At 40.9% G+C, this 23,997-nt stretch overlaps 1 protein-coding gene across 1 annotated transcript; it reads left to right on the top strand.

The window, feature by feature from the left end:
• Nucleotides 1-1,024: 1,024 nt before the first annotated feature.
• Nucleotides 1,025-23,324, top strand: RS1 (retinoschisin 1). The gene is made up of 7 exons (XM_073670735.1): nucleotides 1,025-1,076; nucleotides 8,860-8,928; nucleotides 13,416-13,441; nucleotides 18,858-18,945; nucleotides 19,252-19,393; nucleotides 22,208-22,403; nucleotides 23,172-23,324. Exons 1-7 carry the CDS (start codon nucleotides 1,025-1,027, stop codon nucleotides 23,322-23,324), a joined length of 726 nt encoding a protein of 241 aa, XP_073526836.1.
• Nucleotides 23,325-23,997: the final 673 nt, after the last annotated feature.

Genomic DNA, 23,997 nt, shown 5'->3' with positions numbered 1-23,997 from the left:
TAAATAAACACAAGTCATATCAAATAATTTTTACCACTATCACAAAGTAAATTATGTCACGAAAAAACAATCAGTGGGATCCATTGAAGCGTTCCAGAATTATTACTTCATAAATTGACATTGGTCTGAATTGTACAATTTGGCCTGGTCATGAAAGTGAAAATAGGCTTGGGGTTGAAGGGGTTAAATATTTTATTATTTTATTTATAGCTTTTTAATGCTTCTTCACTTCATTACTGTTATAGTATTCTACATTTTTTCCATTATGTTACATTTTTATTATTATATATAATTATGATTTACATTATTATTATTGTTCATCCACATTTCTTGCTTGATGTTGCTATACCTTTAATTTATAGAAGGTATGTACCTCTGATATAAGATTTTAGATTCTTTTAAAAATATCCCTTCACTATATGTAGTCAGCAGAGCACATTCCAAAATATATAGATATAAAACCCCAGCTAGACCATTAAATTAATCCAGACCACAGGCTGAAAGCCAGGTGTAATTTAAACCATACAGCAGACACCAAAATAATTTTAGACCTCTGACCAAACTCTTCAAAATGATTTAGACTCCAAAAATCATCCAGACAATAGACCACACTCAAAAAATGTAAATATTGGATTTTTTTTCTCTTTTTTCACATCTAGAACTGATTTAACAGATTTTTTTTTATTAAAAATGTATTTATACGTTGTTTTTGCTGTGGTTATTGTCATCCTTATTGCTAGGATTTTCGCATTAACAGCAAAACAGCAGCTTCTTTTATGGAGCAGTTTTGTAACAATTTTGAATTTCACAGACAAAATATCTGTGACAGACACAAAAACGACTTGTGTGAATACAGCCTAAAGCTTCTTAGTGGTCCAATCATTAAATGACAATAATGTATCCAATGTTTTGATGACCCTCAATGACATGTTAAGAAGGTAGGGATAAAGTGCTTAATGAGGGACAGATTAGGTTAATCTCCCTCCCATGCTTTTCACCACAAAGATCCCAGAGTGAGACAGAAATGCATTTCCACAGAGGAACATCGCTATTCTTCTTTCTGTTTTGGCTGGAAGGTAAGGAAAATTCCTGCTAAATGTGCATAGTTACTCATTAATCTTTATAGCAAACACTATGAACACCAAGGGACAGTGCTAATTAGCCATGTAAGACATAGCTTGTTAACTTCCTTCTAGATTCTGCATAGAATGCTGTGACATACCGGGGCCGATTCACTAAAACTGGCATTGACCGCACTGTTAATAAAGGGCTGTGGTGGTGTATGATACACCTAAATCATTAAAAGACGCCACTTAGTGAATTCTGTGCATCTTCATAACGATGTACGCCTCTGTGCACCATGCCAGAAATACTACTCCAGTCAGGGGACAGGAGTAATATTTCTGGCATACGGTAAATTATGCCATCAAAGTGGCATAACTTATGATTAATTAGGCAAGTGGGCATCGCCATGCCCTGTTACTCCCATACTTTGCTGGCCAGGACTGGCGTAAAAACACCAAAGTCGCAAAATTTTTGTGCAACTTTGCATCGCACAGTAATTTTTCGATTTTTACTCTTTTACACCAGAAAATTGGAGCAAACACTTTGATGAATCGGCCCCATAGTGTGTTACATCTTATAACCACCAGTACTTTTTTCAATTAACTAAAAAAATACACATATATTAATATGTATCTTAAGGACTGTTATAATTAACAATAAACAAGAATTCCATACGGTGGTTGTGTATTTGACTGCATTTTGTTAGTCTTTAATAGTTCCTGGAATCTATTTTATAAGATGACTTATGCATAGTCAGTGATTACTTTGAGAAACTCAGTTTTCTGAACAAACTGTATTTGCATTTGAATTAAGGCAACTAATTAAGAGTTGAATTTCCATGTAATTCTATGCAAAAACCATATTCATATACACTAGTTGGGCATTAGGGTTCATTATTCCAGTAGATTCCAGTCCGCTCTTTCTCTCATTTTTACAAAAGTCTGAAGCCAGAGGACTTTTAGCCACCTGCTACTTCTTCAACCTGCTTACATCTATACTCAACTGGGAAGGGCATCAAGGAAAACTTAAAGAGTAACTACACTTCTACTTTCCCCCTCACTCCCCCTCCCCCCACATAAATCAAGATAACAAGCAGATATAAGAAACTTTGCAGTATATCTTACTGAAGAAAAATGCTTCTTTCCCATTTATAAGTTACTTTTTTTCCCTGGAGTCATAATTCACTCTCAAAATCTGCTCAAATCTGTCTTGAGTGAGTAAAAAAATACAGCTGCTACTCATAAAAGTCTATGGAGAGTGGAAGGAACTGTGGGGAAACAGGAGCAGAAAGAAAGAAAAAGAAAGGGCTGCGGCTCCTAGTGCGAATGGAAAATACTGGTGACAATGCCAGGTACAAGTCATATAAACGCCCCAATATACACACAGAAATACTTAAAAAAGAAAATCAGGAAGAAAAGGGCGCTTCCATGTGTGATATTGTTATAGCTATTGTAGGTGGTATATAAAATTAAGTGCTTACTTGGTGCACTACACAACCCAACTTACTAGTGTGCAAACTGAGCAGACTGCTGCCGGCTCCTATTCGCATCACTTCCTGGGTCTGTAGACAAGAGTAGTAGACAGGAAAATGGAAGTCCACTGGCGCAGTCTGATTAAAACCATTTTTATTGATGAGTAGAAACCAGGATAAAATTGTGGTAAATTACAAAAACAATAAAAAAAAATGTTAACATAAGTCAAATGACGGCGTTTTCGGTCCCCCACTACTGTACAATCTTCCACAGGTTTAATAGTTCAACAATGAACTATTAAACCTGAGGAAGGTCCTGGTGAGAGGCTGAAAATGCGTTTGTATGTTAACATTTTTTTTTTAATTGTTTTTGCAATTTACCACATTTTTTTCCTGGTTTTAACACTCCAGCAATAATAATGGTTTTAGTCAGACAGCACCATTGGACTTACTATTTCCCTATCTAATAATGTACACACATGATAGCTTGTTCTGAACAGTCAACTTAAAGTAACAAAAAATGGGGGCAATCTGCTCACCTGTCTGGTCCACGGCAAAAAGCCCTCCGTAGTAATATAGGTAGATCCACGTAGAAGCCAAGACTCATAGTATCCCATAGTATTCCAGTGCGGTCCTTACCTCAGACTAAGGACCGCACTGGTCAAAAACTAGTTGCCCGGATGACAGATTAGACGTGTGTCCATTCTCTGCCATTGTCATGTTTTTAATTAATTTTGTTGCTGCTCTTTTACACTCATGTTTTTAACCTGAACAATAAACAACATTTTTTATGGAATACAAAGAGTGCTGGCTTCTACGTGGATCTACCTAAGTCGCCTGAAAGTGCACTTACAATTTAGCTGTCATGGGGATACCACGACAGAGAGGGGCAGGAGGATTGTGACGTCTGGTTTCACGAACTCCTGCACTGGTTAGAAGTACTTCACCATCTTATTAAACAGTGCAGGTTTTTTCCTTGCTGGCAGTGCAAGGGTTAATTTGTTCAGTTGAAGCTCCTGTAGCTTTCCTATCTGGATTGTCTCAACTGTTCAGTGTTGGCCACTTCCATCTGCTATATATGCTGGCCTCTGGCACTTAGGAATTGCCAGTGTTAGTTCTTACTGCCTGGTTAGGAGTTGGAGGTGTAGTTTGTGGTTGGAGTTGGCGTTTGGAGATTTGGTCAGGAGATTGTTGCTTGGAGTTTTGTTTGTATGCACATCCTCATCCTCTCCTAATAGGATTCTTCTTCCTTTTACTCCCCTGTGTTCCACTCTGTTGTTTGGTGAGTGTATTTTGTATGATAGTTATTTTCATTTATCCCTGTCCGTTTTCCCTTGTTTGTCTGGTTAGTGTTATCCTATACACTTCAGCTTCCCACTTCCCTGGGTGGTGGGGGAGAAATATAAGGGTTGTTATAGGAGCATAGCAAGGCACACGAACCCGGCATCTCCACGTTCAGGAGTAATCCGGGGGACAGAGATAGACTAGGGCTTCCCTTGTTCTAGGGACCTGGTTAGCACTCACAGTCCCAAGGCACTGTGTGACATTATCCCTTTAGTGAATGTGATAGGAAAGTAGTGAATAAAGAATAAACTAAAAAAAATCTCAGCAAAAAATCAGCTTCAGTACTTGGAAGTATAGCAGCTCCTTTATTCTGGTGATCAGTGTCTTAGCAGGACAGGACCACATTCATCATATATTTTAATCATAATTTAATATGCCTTTAATGAATGGTAGTGTTGAACTGATTTCAGTGTTACTCTAAATGTATGCTTACTATTGGAATTGCTTCCTTCACAAATGGAAACAATCTGATAAAAAGGTAAGAAAGCTTCATTACCAGCCTATCGGACAATATACTGTCTGCTGCTTCCTCTACAAAAGTTCTTCCTGTTGCTTATGTAACATTTCGCATCACATAACACTGTCTGCCATTACTCACTTCAGACCTGGTCTTCATCGGTCTTTATCAGGGGGCTATCAATCAAATTTACAACATTTCAGTCATACAATCTAGGACAAGACTGAAGTGGGCATGAAGAGAAGATGGCAGTGCCAGGAGTCGATGATCCTGCAGGAGGAGTCAAAACTAAGTTTTTTATGAGCACCCAGAGGTCTTTTTAGATCCAGCCATATATGTTTAAATCATACTCAGACTAGGAAAGAGTTAAGAGACAATCTTCTTAAAGTATAAGCAAGCACAGTCGTAAACTAATGAACAGTGGACTGAAACAACCCTATGAGCAGGTGGGATCGAGCTCAGGATTTCAGAAACTAATAGACCATAAGATCAGTCATAATCATTTGGCCCGTCTTCCTTCCAACCTGAAGAAGTAATTTAATATCAGATCTCCAACATCTTGTCCTGTTAAGAAATAACTGAGATTTATCTGTTGTATACTTGGGAATTATTGGAGCAATGTCGTCAAAAACCACAGAATAAAGGTTCCTCGGTCATGATGAAAATGCAGGTGATGATACTTCTCCATACAAGCACTGAGAATATTGCCCTCTACTATGGATTATGGACCATGCCCCTTCTGCTTTAACCCTTCCTTCTTTCCTAATATTTCCCCCTAGGTTATAAAGTTTTACTTACAGGTGCATCTCACAAAGTTAGAATATCATCAAAAAGTTAATTTATTTAAGTTCTTCAATACAAAAAGTGAAACTCATATATTATATAGAGTCATTACAAACAGAGTGATCTATTTCAAGTGTTTATTTCTGTTAATGTTGATGATTATGGTTTACAGCATGAAAACACAAAAGTCAGTATCTCAGTAAATTAGAATAATCAACAAAAAACATCTGCAAAGGTTTCCTAAGCATTTAAAAGGTCCCTTAGTCTGTTTCAATAGGCTCCACAATCATGGGGAAGACTGCTGACTTGACAGATGTCCAGAAGGCAGTCATTAACACACTCCACGAGGTCCCAGAGTTCCAATTTTCATTTGGAAATCAAGGTCCCAGAGTCTGGAGGAAGAGTGGAGAGGCACACAATCAAAGCTGCTTGAGGTCTAGTGTGAAGTTTCCACAATCAGTGATGGTTTTGGGAGCCATGTCATCTGCTGGTGTAGGTCCACTCTGTTTTATCAACACCAAAGTCAGCGCAGCCGTCTACCAGGAAATTTTAGAGCACTTCATGCTTCTCTCTGCCAATAAGCTTTTTGGAGATGGAAATTTCATTCTCCAGCAGGACTTGGCACCTGTCCACACTGTCAAAAGTACCAATACCTGGTTTAAAAACAACAGTATCACTGTGCTTGATTGGCCAGCAAACTCGCCCGACCTTAACCCCATAGAGAATCTATGGGGTATTGTCAAGAGGAAGATGAGAGACACCAGACCCAACAATGCAGATGAGCTGAAGGCTGCTATCAAAGCAACCTGGGCTTCCATAACACCTCATAGAATCATAGAATCATAGAATCATAGAATGGTAGAGTTGGAAGGGACCTCCTGGGTCATCTGGTCCAACCCCCTGCTCAAAGCAGGATTCACTAAATCATCTCAGACAGAAGTCTGTCCAGCCTCTGTTTGAAGACGTCCATTGAAGGGGAACTCACCACCTCTCGTGGCAGCCTGTTCCACTCATTAATCACCCTAACTGTCAAAAAGTTTTTTCTAATATCTAATCTGTGTCTCCTCCCATTTAGTTTCATCCCGTTGCTTCTAGTCTTTCCCTGTGCAAATGAGAATAAAGATGATCCTTCTACAATGTGACAGCCCTTGACATATTTGTAGACAGCTATTAAGTCTCCTCTCAGTCTTCTTTTTTGCAAGCTAAACATTCACAAATCCTGCAACCGTTCCTCATAGGACATGGTTTTTAGACCAGTCACCATTCTGGTCGCTCTTCTCTGAACTTGTTCCAGTTTGTCTATGTCTTTTTTAAAATGTGGTGCCCAAAACTGTACACAGTATTCCAGATGAGGTCTGACCAAAGAGGAGTAAAGACCGATAATGACTTCACGTGATCTAGACTGTATGCTTCTGTTAATACATCCCAGAATTGTATTTGCCTTTTTTGCTGCTGCATCACACTGTTGACTCATGTTCAGTCTATGATTTATTAGTATACCTAAGTCTTTTTCACATGTACTGTTGCTTAGCTCTATTCCTCCCATTCTGTATATGCTTTTTTCATTTTTATTGCCCAGATGTAGTACTTTGCATTTTTCCCTGTTAAAAACCATTCTGTTGGTTGCTGCCCACTGCTCCAGTTTATTTAGGTCTTTTTGAATCCTCTCTCTCTCTTCTCTAGTATTAGCTATCCCTCCTAGCTTTGTGTCATCAGCAAATTTAATCAGCTTACCCTCAATTCCTTCATCTAAATCAGAAGATGTTGAACAATACAGGTCCCAGGACGGAGCCCTGTGGTACCCCACTTGAGACATTCATCCAGCTGGATGTGAAGCCATTTACAACCACCCTTTGAGTCCGATCACTAAGCCAGTTATGAATCCACCTAACAGTTGCCTGGTCCATTGCATACTTGGTCATTTTTTCAATAAGGATGGCAGTGCCACATGCTGATCGCCTCCATGCCACGCCGCATTGATGCAGTAATTGATGCAAAAGGAGCCCCGACCAAGTATTGAGTGCATTTACTGAACATACATTTCAGTAGGCCAATATTTCAGATTTTAAAAACATTTTTCAAGCTGTTATAAAGTAGTCTAATTTACTGAGATAATGACTTTTGTGTTTTCATTAGCTGTAAGCCATAATCATCAACATTAACAGAAATAAATAATGACTCTATATAATATATGAGTTTCACTTTTTGTATTAAAGAACTGAAATAAATTTACTTTTTGATATTCTAATTTAGCGAGATGTACCTGTATATTCCCTTATCGCTTATATTGTTAAAATTCCCCAGCTAAAAAGATATTGTTTAAAAAGGTAGAACAATCATGATTTTAAGCTTAGAGCTTGCTTAGTTTGTGGCTGCCCTGCTCCTCCATAAGAAGTTGGATGACTACAATGGTTAGGCATGGTGGTCTTCCCCTTTTTTTTAGGGATGACTTATAGTTAACACTGGCTCTGCAACACATTGAAGCATTCAGCAACTTCTGGTGACAACAATTTTTCATTCTTCCCACATATCAGTTTGGCTAAGTTCACACAAGCGTATAAAAAAAATCGTCTAATTTTAATTTAGAAAAAAAACACAATTTTTCATTTGTATTGTCTTCTGTATGCCATCTCTACGTACTGTTTTTACATACGGATGGTATAAATTTTTATACTTTAGCAGTGAATAACATTTACAAGACCAAAATACAGTTTCCTATGTTAATAATTTCAATGTATCCGTAAAAATTGCATGTAATATGGATGTTCTGTATGGGATCCGATTTTTTTTTTGCCTGAATAGATTTGAATAGGCGAATCTCATCTGAAATTCAGCAGAGAACAGTCCATGCTGCAATTTTCTTTCAACCGGACATTTGGTCCGTGTAAACGACCTGTCATCTGAACAGTCCTGTTGATTAACCTTGGTCAGTGTGCTGTCCGTGTAAGGTCATTTTTGGCCTTGGACTGAAGGTACAGTGGTGTGAACATGGCCTTATTCAACGCTAAATTTTTGTATCAGTGACCTACTGCATGGTATAAAATCATATAATATTATTGTGGCCATCATGACATTGCAAATAAGTACTGACCTGAACTGCAATTCAGGGTAAATATGGAAATCATCCGCTCACATTCTCTAGTGAATTGTCCGTGGCCTTTTCATAGGTTTTATTTTCCGGTTCTAATAATGATGCACAGCTTGGGTCCTTATTGCTTCTCATTTATCTTTCAGAACATTATTTTAATGGCAATTTGAAAAGCAAAGATATGCAAAATTATTATCATCAAACCAACTTGTCTAAGGTGACTACCTCTGTGGAGAGATGATTAGCGTAGTCTATAGTCTAACCAAAGAAAATGCCGACTGTCCACCGTATGATGAATAAGCTTCATTATCTGGTTACTGGAGAGGACATTACCCTGTATGTAATGAACAATAATGCTAGGGTATGTCAGACGCTTCATCAAAGATTTATGTTGTGCTGTGCTCTACGAGGCAGCAGATCCCCGCATGACGTCCCATCAGCATGTCTGCAGCTCCAGTGTGAACCCCCATACATTTTATAGCTGACACTATAATGTTAGAGAGAGTGCAACAAGTCCTGTTAGATGAGCTAGTCTAATTATGCCCAGGTCGTAGACATCATGTAGAGCACATGTCTAACAGGACATTGCAGAAATCTCTTTCTGTTTAATATTGTGTAATATTTGAGCTAACGATTCCCTTCATCCTGCAGTGGCTCAAGGAACTAAATCTTGGCACGATGACTTACAAGCTGATGGTGAGAATGACACATCAACAAAAGGTCTGGTCTGGTGTTTTCAAGGGTGCATTACTGTATCCATTTTTATGCAGGAACTGTCAAATATTTGCTTTCCAAATTAAAGGGAACCTGTCACGTTGTTCATGCAGTCCGATCAGTGGACAGCAGGGTATAGAAAAGGAGAAGCTGAGCAGAGTAGTATGTAGGTTTGTTGGAAAATATTCAGTATAACTTGTATTTTTATCTGTATGCATATGAGTCCAGTGGGTGGTAGTACTCAGTGACTGAAAGCTATATGCACAGTCATGCAGGAAAAACTGTCAATCACTGAATAGGACCGCCTACTGGACTCATGCATGCAAACATCAGAGATTTCAATAAATAAAATGCAAATTATATTGACACTTTTCCCCCAAAAAATATATCAATCAGACCTTGGGCATACATAGAAATTATAAAGCCCCATAGCAGAAGTCTTATAATGGCCATCACATAGCCCTCCAAACAGTATAATGGCCCTGACATAGCCCTCCAAACAGTATAATGGCCTCCACATAGCTCTCCAAACAGTGTAATGACCCCCACATAGCTCTCCAAACAGTGTAATGACCCCCACATAGCCCTCCAACCAGTGTAATGACCCCCACATAGCCATCCAAACAGTATAATGGCCCCTACATAGCCCTCCAAACAGAATAATGGCCCCCCACAGTCCTCCACACAATATGATCACACTAAGAGTACAATGTGCTCATTATTTTAAAAAATATACTCACCTCTCCTTGTTCCCCTGCTGCTCCGGTCTCTGCAGCATGTATTCTGAAGCTCTGCACAGCTTTGTGCAGAGCTGACATGTGAGAGATCAGACGCACAAGGAGAATGATGGAGGAGGGAGCTTATGGCTCCTTGTTCCATCACTGTTTTTAACTGTATATGCGTTAACGGTGCAGATATACTTCAAAGTGTGATGCGGCCCCCCTCCCCGAATCAATAGGCAAAAAATTTTTAATACCCTTTTTGGATATCCATAAGTGATGGAGTAAGTGGGTTCTCATGAGCCCCATATGTGAGCCTAAGAGCTGTGACCTTTTATATTATGTACATCCATAATACAAAATTGTCTTCCATAACAATTAACACTTGTTTAGAGTCATGACCTCGTAGTTTTCCTACACTAACTGTTTTCCTTGTTTTTTAACAACTTTCTTCTTGATAACACTTTCTTTAAGAATCTCATTGCATGCTGGTATACTCAAATGAAGCATCATCAGGGGTAAAAGCTGCAACCACTGCCACAGACCCTGCCCCCTACCTGAAACTAAGTATCATCAGAGACCTTTGTTTCAGGGGCTGGGATAGTCCCTGCTACGTCACTGTGCGATGTGCCCAATGACAGTGCGTTCTCTTGCTCGCTTAGATCAGTAGTTATGAGCGCATCCTGGATGCCAATACAGTTGAAAGCAATGATGGAAGAAGGGGCCATTCGCTCCCTCCTCTATCATTCTCCCTCTGGGTCTGAGCTCTGACGTCTCACCGGAGCGGGCATGATGACATCACTACTTCACACCAGCTGTGTCAAGCAGTGAAAAGCTTCAGAAGACATGCTACAAAGACCAAAGCAGCAGAGAAATAAGGAGAGGTGGGTATTTTTTTTTCAATCAATGAGAACATTGTATGGGCCATTATACTGTTTAGAGTGCTATGGGAGTGCATTATACTATATGGAAGGCTATGTGGGACTCATTATACTGTATGGAGGACTATGAGGGGCCCATTATACTGTATGGAGGAACATGTGGGCCCCTTTATACTGTATGGAGGGCTATGAGGGGCACAGTATACTGTATGGAAGGCAATGAGAGGCCCATTATACTGTATGGAGGACTAAGTGGGGCCCACTATACTGTATGGAAGGCAATGCGGGGCCATTATACTGTATGGAGGACTATGTAGGACCCATTATACTGTATGGGGGACTGTGTGGGGCCCATTATAATGTATGGGGGACTGTGTGGAGTCCATTATACTATATGGAGGACTATGTGGCACACAATATACTGTATAGAAGGCAATGTGGGGCCCATTATGCTATATGGAAGGTAATGTGGGGCCAATTATGCTATATGGAAGGTAATGTGGGGCCAATTATACTATATGGAAGGCAATGTGGGGCCCATTATACTATATGGAATTTACTGTGGGGCCCATTATACTATATGGAGGGCTATATGGGGGGCAATTATACTGTTTAAAGGCTATGTTGGGCCATTATACTATATTGAAGGCTATGTGGGACCCTTTATATTATATGGAGGGCCATGTGGGGCTCTTTATACTATATGGAGGCCTATGTGGGGCCCTTTATACTATATGGAGCGCTAATATATTATTTGGAGGTCTATGTGTGGGCCATTATACTATTTAGATGGCTATATGGGGCCATTGTGCTATTAGGAGGGCTATGTGGGAGACATTATACTATGTAGAGGGCTATCTAAGAGTCTTTATACTTTATGGAGGGCTATCTGTAGGACCACTATACTGTTTGGAGGACTATGTGGGAGCCATTATACTGTTTTGAGGACTATGTGAGGGCCACTGTACAGTTTGCAGGGCTATGTGGGGACCATTATACTGTTTGCAGGGCTATGTGGCGACCATTATACTGTATGAGAGAAATTATACAGTGTGAATGTTTGTGTGTGGTCCATCATACTGTGTGGAGAACTGTGTGGGGAAATTATGTTGTTTGGAGGGCTGTGTGGGGGCAGTTATACTGTTTGGAGGGCTAGTTGGGGACATTATACTGTGTGGAGGGCTGTGTGGTGGTCATTATATTGTTTGGAGGGCTAGTGGGGGCCATTATATAGTGTGGAGGGTTGTGTTGGGGCCATCATATTTTGTGTAGTGTTGTGGGGCAATTATACTGTATGGAGGGCTGTGTGGGGGTCACAGTTGGGGCATCATACTGTGTTGGTGTCACTATACTTTGCCATGTTGGTTTGGGGGGGGGAGCACAGTAGGGTCATCATACTGTGTGTGTGGAGGTTACTGTGGAGGAATTCACTGTGGGGTTAGTTATCATACTGTGTTTGGAGGGCACTTTTGTTGGCATTATACTTTATGGGGGTAATAAAAGGGGAATCAGAGACTTCACTTGGAGGAAAATTACTTTGTAAAGGCTGCAAAGCTGTGAGATATACTCTCCTGTGACCCTGCCGAATATTAAAGGAGTTGTCCACTACTATTCAAAATAGCCCAATGTGTTTTTATGTGGAATAGAAGCTTCTTTCTAATTACCTCCCTCTGCTATTTCTGCCTGTGAGAGGCGCTATCACTGGCCGCTCACAGGCAGCATGTGACCCCCGGCTGCAGCCGGCTCTGACATCCGCTGATGTCACGACAAGTCCAGGCCGAGGGTCCCTCTTCTGCATTCCACAGTGGCTGCTGGGTTGTGGATGGGGTTACCCCCCTGCGTCACACCCGGCATCCACCGCACCCTCTCCCTCTTCCCATTCATTGCTAAAGTGCAGGGTGGATGCTGGATGTGACGCGCGGGGTAACCCCGCCCACAGCCCAGCAGCCACCGCGGGGACCCCAGCGCTGAGTCACGCCTCACTTGAGGTGACGTCAGCGGGGGTAATGTGCTGCCTGTGAGTGGCCACAAATAGCGCCGCCCACAGGCAGAAACAGCAGCGGGAGATAATTAGAAAGAAGCTTCTTTTCATCATAAAAACACATTGGACGATTTTGAATAGTAGTGGACAACCCTATTAATATATTTTTGGGGGTAGGGTGGAGCCCAATTAGAAGTTCTACTATGAGGTACCATGATTTCTATATATGCCCCTAAACCGGAGTGCAGAGACCAGCGCTGCCCACCCAAGTGACACTTGCATCATCTGCCCCCTGATGACGCTTCGTTTGAGTATTCCAGTGTCAATTTGGATTCTTAAATGAAGCGTCGTGAAAAAGAAAGTTGCAAAAAAAAAAAAAGAAAAGGAGTTAGATAGTGTAGTTAAGGAACAGTAGGGAAGTTTTAATTAAAGTCTATTAGAAAATAGATTAGATTATGGCATGAAAATAGATAGACATTTATTTAATTAAAATTAATTTGCATTTTGGTCCATCCCTCTTAAATGATTTAAATGTAATTATTTATTGTTTAAATTATTGTTGAAGATTTTGAACAGGAAAATTGCACAATGGTTCTGTCATAAAACTATTTCCGTTCAATGAATGCAGCAGTTCATTACTACACAAGTTGAGCTTTATGTTCGTGCTTTTTTTAAGTGAAGGGATAATCTGCCCACAAAGAACTTTCAACTCTGAGACAATGAGGGCATGAATTGCTCTACGTTTCTGTTTGTTATTAGTTTAGGTTTTATGCTTTTTGAATATGATTACCAATGACTTTGCTTTAGATCAGATTCTCTATACACTATTATAAACAAATATATTATAATGGATGTGCTTTAATGTAATAAGTGTTTTCATAATAACCTCTTTTTCATTTTTTATGTCTTTAGCCTCCATTAATATAGTTAATAATGAGGTAAGAGACGCTTTTTCATTTTTACTGTACTGTTTCTTTTTCTATAAAAATGTGTAATATATTAAAGGCTGATCACATATGGCATTGGCAACATGACTATTAAAGGGAATCTGAGAGTGGCATTATGTAGGGGCAGAGACCCTTATTCCAGCGATCTGTCACTTACTGGGATTCTTGCTGTAGTTTTTATAAATCCCTGTTTTATTTGCTGCAGATCTAGCAGTTCTCTGAATGCTGAGCTCTGTATAACCCTGACCACACCACTGATTGGCTGCTTTCTGCATACGCTATAAATAGGCAGAAAGCTTCCAATCAGTGCTGGGGGGTGGGATCATACAGAGCTCAATAATATGGAGGACTCCCTGGCAGCAAGTTTACTAGTCCTCTAATAATAATCTGCTGATAAAATAGTGATTCTATCAAAACTACACTAAGCAGCCCAGTAAGTGACACATCACTAGAATCAGGGCTTCTGCACCTACATTATATTGCTCTCAGATTAGGTGACAAATCCTGGTGACAGATTCACTTTAATCCTTTACTTTTCTGGGAGGAAATTGAATGATCAGACATTTTAAATAGGCTGAAAATCTCTCCTGAGCACTGATGACTGTTTCGGATCACAAAGGGCACTCATTACTTACCCCCTCCATGCCGTTGGATTTTACAGATTTAAGTATTAGGAGGATAAAATGTGACTTATGGTCACATGATAGCAGAACACTAAGAACAATGTTATACCATGCCTAATGAAGAGACCTAAGTAGTTTCAAAAACTCGCTTTGTAAGATAATCTATTTTATTTTTGTTGGCCAGTAAAAGGTATCACATCTACTAGATTACTGTTTTGTTTCTCTTATTGAGAGCAATTCATCTTTTTTTCAACTGGATAATACAGTACCAAAACTTTTTTTTTCTTTTGGCAAAATACACTGCTCAAAAAAATAAAGGGAACACTCAACACATCCTAGATCTGAATGAATGAAATCTTCTCATTGAATACTTTGTTCTGTACAAAGTTGAATGTGCTGACAACAAAATCACACAAAAATCATCAATAGAAATCAAATTTATTAACCAATGGAGGCCTGGATTTGGAGTCACCCCAAAATTAAAGTGGAAAAACACACTACAGGCTGATCCAACGTTGATGTAATGTCCTTAAAACAAGTCAAAATGAGGGTCAGTATTGTGTGTGGCCTCCACTTGCCTGTATGACCTCCCTACAACGCCTGGGCCTCAATATCCCTCAATATCCTGATGAGGCTGCGGATGGTCTCCTGTGGGATCTCCTCCCAGACCTGGACTAAAGCATCCACCAACTCCTGGACAGTCTGTGGTGCAACGTGACGTTGGTGGATGGGGCGAGACATGATGGCCCAGATGTGCTCAATCGGATTCAGGTCTGGGGAACGGGCGGGCCAGTCCATAGCTTCAATGCCTTCATCTTGCAGGAACTGCTGACACACTCCAGCCACATGAGGTCTGGCATTGTCCTGCATTAGGAGGAACCCAGGGCCAACCGCACCAGCATATGGTCTCACAATGGGTCTGAGGATCTTATCTCTGTACCTAATGGCAGTCAGGCTACCTGTGGCGAGCACATGGAGGGCTGTGTGGCCCTCCAAAGAAATGCCAAACCACACCATTACTGACCCACTGCCAAACTGGTCATGCTGAAGGATGACTCTGTCACGTCTGTGACATGTGCTCAGTGTGAACCTGCTTTCATCTGTGAAGAGCACAGGGTGCCAGTGGCGACTTTGCCAATCCTGGTGTTCTGTTTCAAATGCCAAGCGTCCTGCACGGTGTTGGGCTGTGAGCACAACCCCCATCTGTGGACGTCGGGCCCTCATACCACCCTCATTGAGTCGGTTTCAAACCGTTTGTGCAGACACAAGCACAATTGTGGCCTGCTGGAGGTCATTTTTCAGGGCTAAGGCAGTGCTCTTCCTGTTCCTCCTTGCACAAAGGCAGAGGTAGCGGTCCTGCTGCTGGGTTGTTGCCCTCCTACGGCCCCCTCCACGTCTCCTGGTGTACTGGCCTGTCTCTTGGTAGCGCCTCCAGCGTCTGGACACTACGCTGACAGACACAGCAAACATTCTTGCCACAGCTCACATTGATGTGCCATCCTGGATGAGCTGCACTACCTGAGCAACTTCTGTGGGTTCTAGAGTCCGTCTCATGCTACCACGAGTGTGAAAGCACAACCAACATTCAAAAGTGACCAAAACATCAGCCAGAAAGCATTGGTACTGAGATGTGGTCTGTGGTCCCCACCTGCAGAACCACTCCTTTATTGAGGGTGTCTTGATAATTACCAATAATTTCCATCTATTGTCTATTCCATTTGCACAACAGCATGTGAAATTGATTGTCAATCAGTGTTGCTTCCTAAGTGGACAGTTTGATTTCACAGAAGTTTGATTTACTTGGAGTTATATTCTGTTGTTTAAGTGTTCCCTTTATTTTTTTGAGCAGTGTATGTTGGCGCTATATAAATATCCATCTGCATCGTTTGATTAACGATAAAGGAAAGTGCTTCAGACCGCAGGGGGGTCAGTAAAAAACACAGATACCATGCGATATATGCTTTTATTAGAAAAAATGGCTACAACTTGAAGGGGTAAACATGGAGTATTAACTGATATTTTGGCCAAAATATGCAAGCTTGCAACCTGCGTTCATACAATCATTGGGTTGGTTTAAAGTATAATTATATAATTATAACGAAAATATACAATATACTTACTGTATTTTTTGCTTTATAAGACGCACCTGATTATAAAACGCACATAGGTTTTACAGGAGGAAAATAAGAAAAAAAAATATTTTAAGCTAAATAGTGTGCTAAAACATTTAATTAATAAAATGTTATGTAACGGGGATCTGTGGATGACACACTTTTATGGGGATCTGCGGATGACGCGCTGTTATGGGGATCTGCGGATGACGCGCTGTTATGGGGGATAGGCGGATGACGCACTGTTATGGGGGATCTGCAGATCACGAGCTGTTATGGGGGATCTGCGGATGACGCGCTGTTATGGGGGATCTGCGGATGACGCGCTGTTATGGGGGATCTGCAGATGACCCGCTTTTAAGGGGGATAGGTGAATGACGCACTGTTATGGGGGATCTGCAGATGACGTGCTGTTATGGGGGATAGGCGGATGACGCACTATTATGGGGATCTGTGGATCACGCACTATTATGGGGATCTGTGGATGACGCACTGCTATGGGGGATCTTCGGATGACGCGCTGTTTTGGTGGATCTGCGGATGACGCACTGTTATGGGGATGTGCGGATGATGCGCTGTTATGGGGGATCTGCGGATGATGCGCTGTTATGGGGGATCTGCGGATGATGCACTGTTATGGGGGGATCTGTGGATGATGCACTGTTATGGGGATCTGCGGATGACTCACTGTTATGGGAATCTGCAGATGACGTACTGTTATGGGGGATCTGTGGATGATGCTCTTTTATGGGGATCTGTGGATGATGCTCTTTTATGGGGATCTGTGGATGATGCACTGTTATGGGGGATCTGCGGATAATGCGCTGTTATGGGGGATCTGTGGATGACACACTTATGGCGATCTGAGGATGACGCACTGTTATGGGGATCTTCGGATGATGCACTGTTATGGGGATCTGCGGATGACTCACTGTTATGGGAATCTGCAGATGACGTACTGTTATGGGGGATCTGTGGATGATGCTCTTTTATGGGGATCTGTGGATGATGCACTGTTATGGGGGATCTGCGGATAATGCGCTGTTATGGGGGATCTGTGGATGACACACTTATGGCGATCTGAGGATGACGCACTGTTATGGGGATCTTCGGATGATGCACTGTTATGGGGCATACAGTGCTTGGGTAGTGTTTACGGTATATTAACTGTGACTACGGCCCCCATCATCCTTCAGAATACACCTACCGTATGTACTGCACTGTCTGGATGCATTCTTATGGATGATTGGGGTTATTGTCATATTAAAATACAATAAACATTTTGACCTATTACCGTACAGTACAGTCCCTGTTTGACCACCACCCCCCTCATCCTTAAGAATACACCCACGTACTGTATACACATGGGTATGTTCTGAAAGATGAGGGAGGTGGTAGTCATACTTACAATAAACACTTTGGCCACTTATGGTACACTCCCTGGACTGTTTATACTAAATGTGACTACAATCTCCATCATCCTTCAGAATACACCCATTGGTATTGTATATTCTGAGGGATGATGGGGGTTGTAAGTTACTCCCCTTCAGTGTCTCTGCTCACCGCTGTAGATCTTGGCTTTCATACAAGGGACACTTTTTTCACCAACAGATCACTGATTGGTGGAGGCAGCTCAGCAGCGGCTCCGTCCACCAATCAGCATCCGGCCCTGCAGAGGGGGAGGAGAATCGCTCTCCTCTCTCCTCTGCGGTAAAGAAGGTCCTGGTCTGCTGCTGTGGAGCAGTGAATGCAGCTGACGTCATCCGGGCCTGCAGAGGGGGAGGGGAATCGCTCTCCTCTGCACTGAATGGACGACTCCTGGCCCTGTGCCTGCACGCCGCCCGCCGACCAGGATACACCGCCTGCAGCTCCCGCCGGCTGCCGCACACATCACCGCCGCCATACGGACTGCCCAGGGCCGCGGTGAGTGATGGCGCAGCTTGCGCTTTCATGTAAATGTGACTGTTCGCTTTATAAGACGTACTGAGTCTTTCCCCTCATTTTGAGGGGAGAAAAAGTGCGTCTTATAAAGCAAAAAAAACGGTATATAATTATATAACAGTGAAACAGAAACCAGAAATGGAGAATTTCTTAAAAAATATAATAATTCAAATAAGTTGATTGTTACTTTTATACTTTATTTTAATCAAAGCATTAAATGGAATCTGTCACCACTCACCAGGTTTTTGCTACCTCATCTGAGAGCAGCATAATGTAGGCAAAAAGACCCTGAATCCAACGATGTATCACTTAGTTTACTGGGTGCCGCCATTCTGACACGATCACAGTTCTTAGCTGTAGACTGCAGCAGAGCTGAGAAAGCTAACCCCGCCCACATCACAGCTAACCCGGCCCACCCCAGGCTCTCTGTGTATACAGTCTATAGACAATGAGCTGCTTTTCAAAAGAGGGGGCGGAGTCAGACTTGCATGCATGCACTGCTGTAGTCTGGACAATGATAATCACCAGGTGATAAAACCTTCATTATAAGTAAACAACACCACACAGCCTGATATGTGACACATTGTTGAGTTCAGTGTTTTAACCCCTACCTCATGTTGTCCTCAGATTACATAACAAAACCTTGCTAACAGATTCCCTTTAAGTACTATAGAAATAAGTATTGTATATAAAACCATGAAGAATGACTTGATCTATATTTGGTTTCCACAGTCGGTTACTAAAGCCTGTAAGTGTGACTGCCAGGGAGGAAGTGGATCAACATTATCCTCAAGAATCGCTGCAATGGATTGTATGCCAGGTAATAATTATGTGTGTGATGGGCTGTCCGTGGATAGTGCAACTGTTAAAGGGGTTTTCTGGTTTATAAAGCAAAGTCTGCAGTCACTCTATAGGACGGTGATGCACACACTGTCTCGATTTCCTTGTATGACCCCTGGCTAGGCTAGCTGTGGATTCCTCAGGCAAAATCATCTGTGTGCCAGGGGTGCTGCTACCAATCCCCCCGACATTTGCATTCTGATATAATGCAATTGGCCTAATACAGTTATATCCAGTCTTGCCGTCTGCATACACAATGTATATTCTTTATCTGTCTATTTTTCAGAATGTCCTTATCATAAGCCTATGGGATTTGAATCAGGAGCTGTCACAATCGATCAAATCAGTTGTTCCAACCACGATCAATACACAGGATGGTATTCATCCTGGACTGCAAACAAGGCACGGCTTAATGGCCAAGGATTTGGGTAAGCAAGTCACGTTCTGAAGTATGAGATACAAAGAACTATAAGAGACCCTAGTAAGATCATCTCTCGATATTGGAGGAATAGTGAAACAATGCATTTCAGTACGCTGTTTAGACCTTTTGAAGAGGTTTGGCTTCAACAAAACTGGTACCGTACTAAGAAAAGTGATAAGACTGAAAAAGTTGGATTTAGTATATGTAAAGACTCATTCAGATGTATTTTGTATCCAATTTTTTACCAGAGTTTGGTTAATTTGCAAGTTTTTGCCATCAGTTTTTCATTAGTTTTTCTGGAATGCAAAAGAAAACTGATGAAAGTTTCTTAAAGGAGCACTCCCATCAAAGGTTTTATCTTCTTAATACACTGACAAGCAAAAGGGTAACAATGTTTTGAACTTTTGACTTTCAGGCTCCATACCTCACCATCCAATATTGCTTCGAACGTGAGACTACCATCATTTTATAGACCTTCATCTTGGCTATCTCATAAATAAATTTGACTTACAACTATTTAGCATATGATCAGTTATGCTGATTTTTGTCATGTCACTGCATTGTTACTGTTTTGCTCTTGGTGGTGGAAAAATCTTTTCCTTCCTGTATACTACAAATTAAAACCTGTTCTCACATTTCTAATAGCTCAGTGTGTTATTAGGTTGATTCCCAAATGAAAGGTCACTGGTTTGAATCGAGGAGAAGCCATGAAGAAGATTTCACAAGAAAAGAGAAACAGCATCATCCAGCTCATCGATATCGGTCTCTCGGCCAAGAAAATTGTCAAACTGCATCATGTGAGCGCCATGACAGTTGGAAGAATATGAAATGAAGTCCGTCCATCCAATCAAAACCCAAGAGGTGGACGTCCAGGCAAAATATTGGAGTCAACAAGTCGGTTCATTACAAGGTCTATCAGTTCTGGCACGTCAAACATGGCTGTAGAGGTGGCTTGTACGCTTTGTAATAGTGAGATCACAGACGTCCATGCAAGCACGTGCAACGCATGTTACACAAGTCGAATGGTGGTTAAAAAAAAATGAAGGAGCCTTGATTTCAATATAGTCATAAGTAGCGTTGGCTTGAGTTTTCAAAAAAGTGCGAAAAGTGGACAGTAGAAGATTGGAAACGGGTGATTTGGAGCGATGACACGAAAGTGAATAGACTAGGCTCTGAAGGGTGCAAATGGGTCTGGAAGAAACAATGGAAAAAAGGGCTAAGGGATCAAGAACTAGAAGGAACTGTCATGTTCGGTGGAGGAAGCCAGATGATATGGGGTTGTTTCATAGCCAAAGGTATTGGATAGTTGACCAGGATTGATGGTGGTCTCAATGCTGTGCTATATTCGAGTATCCTACAAGACGAGTTACTTCGTACACTCGAATACTATGGGTATGAAAAGGACGACATAGTGTTCCAGCAGGACAACGACCCAAAGCATACGTCGAGATTGGCGAAAAATGATTCAATGACCATGAAGCAGAGGTGCTCGATTGGCTCCCACAGTCCACAGACCTCAACCCAATCGAACATGTGTGGGTAGAGTTGAAGAGAAAGCTGTATACATACCCAAGTGAGTTGACCAGTATGCACCAACTTTGGGAACGTGTAGAAGAGACCTGGGATCAGATTTTGGTGGAGACATGCTTGAACCTGATCGAGAGCATGCCCAGAAGGATTCAAGCAGTGTTGAAAGCCAAAGGTGGATTTACAAAATACTAACAAAATGATAACAATTTAGATTTTGTAGGAGCAAAACAGTAACAATGCAGTGACATGACAATAATCTGCACAACTAATCATATGCTAAATAGTTGCAAGTCAAATTTATGTATGAGATAGCCAAAATGACTCTCTATAAAGTGATGGTACTCTCACATTTGAAGCCGTAGTAGATGGTGAGAAATGGAGCCTGAAAGGCAAAAGTTCAAAACATTGTTACCCTTTTGCTTGTCACTGTATATTGCAGTCATCATATTATATAACGCTGTGCACTTACAATTGCTCATTTTGCCTTTCTACTCAGTTAATTCTTATCTTTTCTCTGCTCTATGTAGAAACACGAAGTCTATTTTCCCTGCAAAAATCATTCCCCTCTTCAACTACTGACACAGCTGCTCCCTCCTACCCCCTGCCAGTGACTTTTGCAGTGATTTATGACTCATACACCAAAAAGAGACTTCCTGTTTCTACATAAAGCTTAGAATTAACTGGATAGAGAAGAATTAACTGGATAGAAGGGCAAAAGAGCAATTGTAAGTACACAGTGCTATATTACTACAATATATGGACAGCACATGAAGCAGAGTGCTGCCTGATTTTTTCATGGACCCATAGACTTGCATTGGCAAGTTTGATCCGTGACTCCGATCAGAATTGGACATGACATCTGAATGAGCCCTTATTGTTCTTTTTTTGTGCTAAACATAAAAATAATGGGTCAAAATATCAACTTTGTGTTAAAGTTTAAAAAAGAATAACATGCACCTCTAAAAATATTTGGAACATTATACTCCAACTTACTTTAGCTTAAGACTGATGTATGAAAAGTCAGTGCTAATAAATCTCCCTCTTTATGTTGTAGCTATTTTGCCCTTACAATTTTGTTGTCAGTAAATGGTTTACATCCAGTGGATAAACTGTGCACAGATCTAATACTTGTCATAGATGAGATTTTGAGTTGCCATGTAATGCAACGTGCTGTCAGTGATGCCCAGGAGTAAATCTCTATGGGAGAAAGCTTACTGTATATGCTGGTGCCCTCCATATTCGGTGCAGGCAGGCATTGGTACTACCCTCTGTTATCTTTCCCCACATAAAGGTGTGCATGGTTATCCAAATTCCAAGATAATGGACAGTGGCTGCAGATTGACCTGAAAGAATTAAGAGTTGTATCTGGGATTATGACACAAGGAAGATGTGATACAGATGAATGGATGACGAAATACAGTGTCCAGTACAAAATTAATGATAGCTTGAATTGGGTTTACTACAAAGATCAAACTGGAAACAACCGAGTAAGTTCTCACTACCGTTACTAGGTGTACTAATGCTGCTTAATCTAAATATAGTGGTACAGGCAAAGGCATAGAGGAAAAATATCCAAAATGTCTGATACTACAGAATCCGTGCCCATCTCAACCTATAAGCTATGCCAAGAGTGCGCTGCATTCGCTCACGTTCTGCTGCCCAATTGACCACTTAAGTGCATAATTGGCAGCAGAGTAGATCTCTTCATTCAGCAAAGAGGACAAACTAGATGACCTCTGTATATGGCTTTAAATAAGGTTGTACAATTGCCAAAGAAGAGGACATTGCACAAAAAAATAACCAACTTTTACTTGTTAAATCACCTGCCATGCCAGTATGCCGCTCCGGTGCTCTCCACAAATCCTGAAGGCACGAAGTCACATAAACCATTCTTATGACCGCTGCATCCAATCACTTGCCTCTATAGTGGTCACATAAATGATAAACATGTCTTCGTTACAGAACTGGAGGGGAACACTGGAACAGCAGTGAAAGATTTAATGAGGGAGTAATGTTTATTTTTTATTATTATTATTTTATTATTTTTCTTTCTCTTTTGCAATTATTATTATTTTATTATTTTTCTTTCTCTTTGGCAACTTTTTTAAAACTTCCAGACAGCCCTTTATATATTTTAGATGTCTTTTTTTAGGTGCATTTTTCTAATGATCAACTTGAAACAAAGTGATTTTTATATTTGTTATTTTCTGTATCAACACAGCTACATTATAGAATCTAATTCTCTTTTTTACCAGGTTTTTTATGGAAACTCGGATCGAACATCTACAGTCCAGAATTTCTTGAGACCACCAATCATATCGCGTTACATAAGGATCATCCCGTTGGGTTGGCATGTCCGCATAGCGGTACGAATGGAGCTGCTGGAGTGCATGAGCAAATGCGGCTAAACTGATGATGCCGACTTATATAAATCATATCACAAACCATATTATGAAGTTTAGATGATGTTGGAGCAACACATTGCGTTTTAGTTACAACCACAGCACTTGGAACAGTTCAGTATGAAAAAATGTTCATTGAAATGTGAACATGGAAATGTGTTCTAGTGTAGAACAATCAATGTTTTCTCCAAAAATGTAGCTAATTTGATCTTGGCTTGCCTGTTCAGTGGAAGTTTAGAATAAAGGTGAAACCTGTCAGTAAAACCCTGCACTGAAAAATGTTAATTCTTCTCATGTTTCATGATCTTTCCAGCAGAGATGGATTGGGAAAGAAACAACTGGTCATCAATGGGGATCATATTCATGCTATCAAGTCCACACATACTGTATACACATCAACATCCCACTCTCCGATAATAAATTACTTGCCATCTCTAGAGCAGAAGATATAACTTTCTGTGCACATTACCTTTATTTAATAATTTATCTACCTAATTTATCACATTGTTCATATAAATGGCATTCGTGCACGCTTTACTTGTCTGGAAGTGTCACTATAGTGGCATACAGCACTCACAAATGTTTTATATGCACAAATAATAGTGTCATAAATCATTCTAATAAGTCACCAAAAGTCCAGTTATTATGGCAAAACCGACACTGTTGGAAGGTAAGAATG

This window comes from Phyllobates terribilis, unplaced genomic scaffold, assembly GCF_046119375.1.
Source record: "Phyllobates terribilis strain yellow unplaced genomic scaffold, ASM4611937v1 Scaffold_2__4_contigs__length_985480577, whole genome shotgun sequence".
In the NCBI taxonomy this organism is placed as follows: Eukaryota; Metazoa; Chordata; class Amphibia; order Anura; family Dendrobatidae; genus Phyllobates; species Phyllobates terribilis.
This window is presented reverse-complemented; position numbering and strand designations above follow the sequence as displayed.

Coding starts and splice junctions, on each gene's coding strand:
- RS1 (XM_073670735.1), top strand. CDS start 1,025: ATGCATTTCCACAGAGGAACATCGCTATTCTTCTTTCTGTTTTGGCTG. Junction 8,929..13,415: donor GAATGACACATCAACAAAAG/GTCTGGTCTGGT, acceptor TTATGTCTTTAG/CCTCCATTAATATAGTTAAT. Junction 19,394..22,207: donor CTTAATGGCCAAGGATTTGG/GTAAGCAAGTCA, acceptor CCCCACATAAAG/GTGTGCATGGTTATCCAAAT.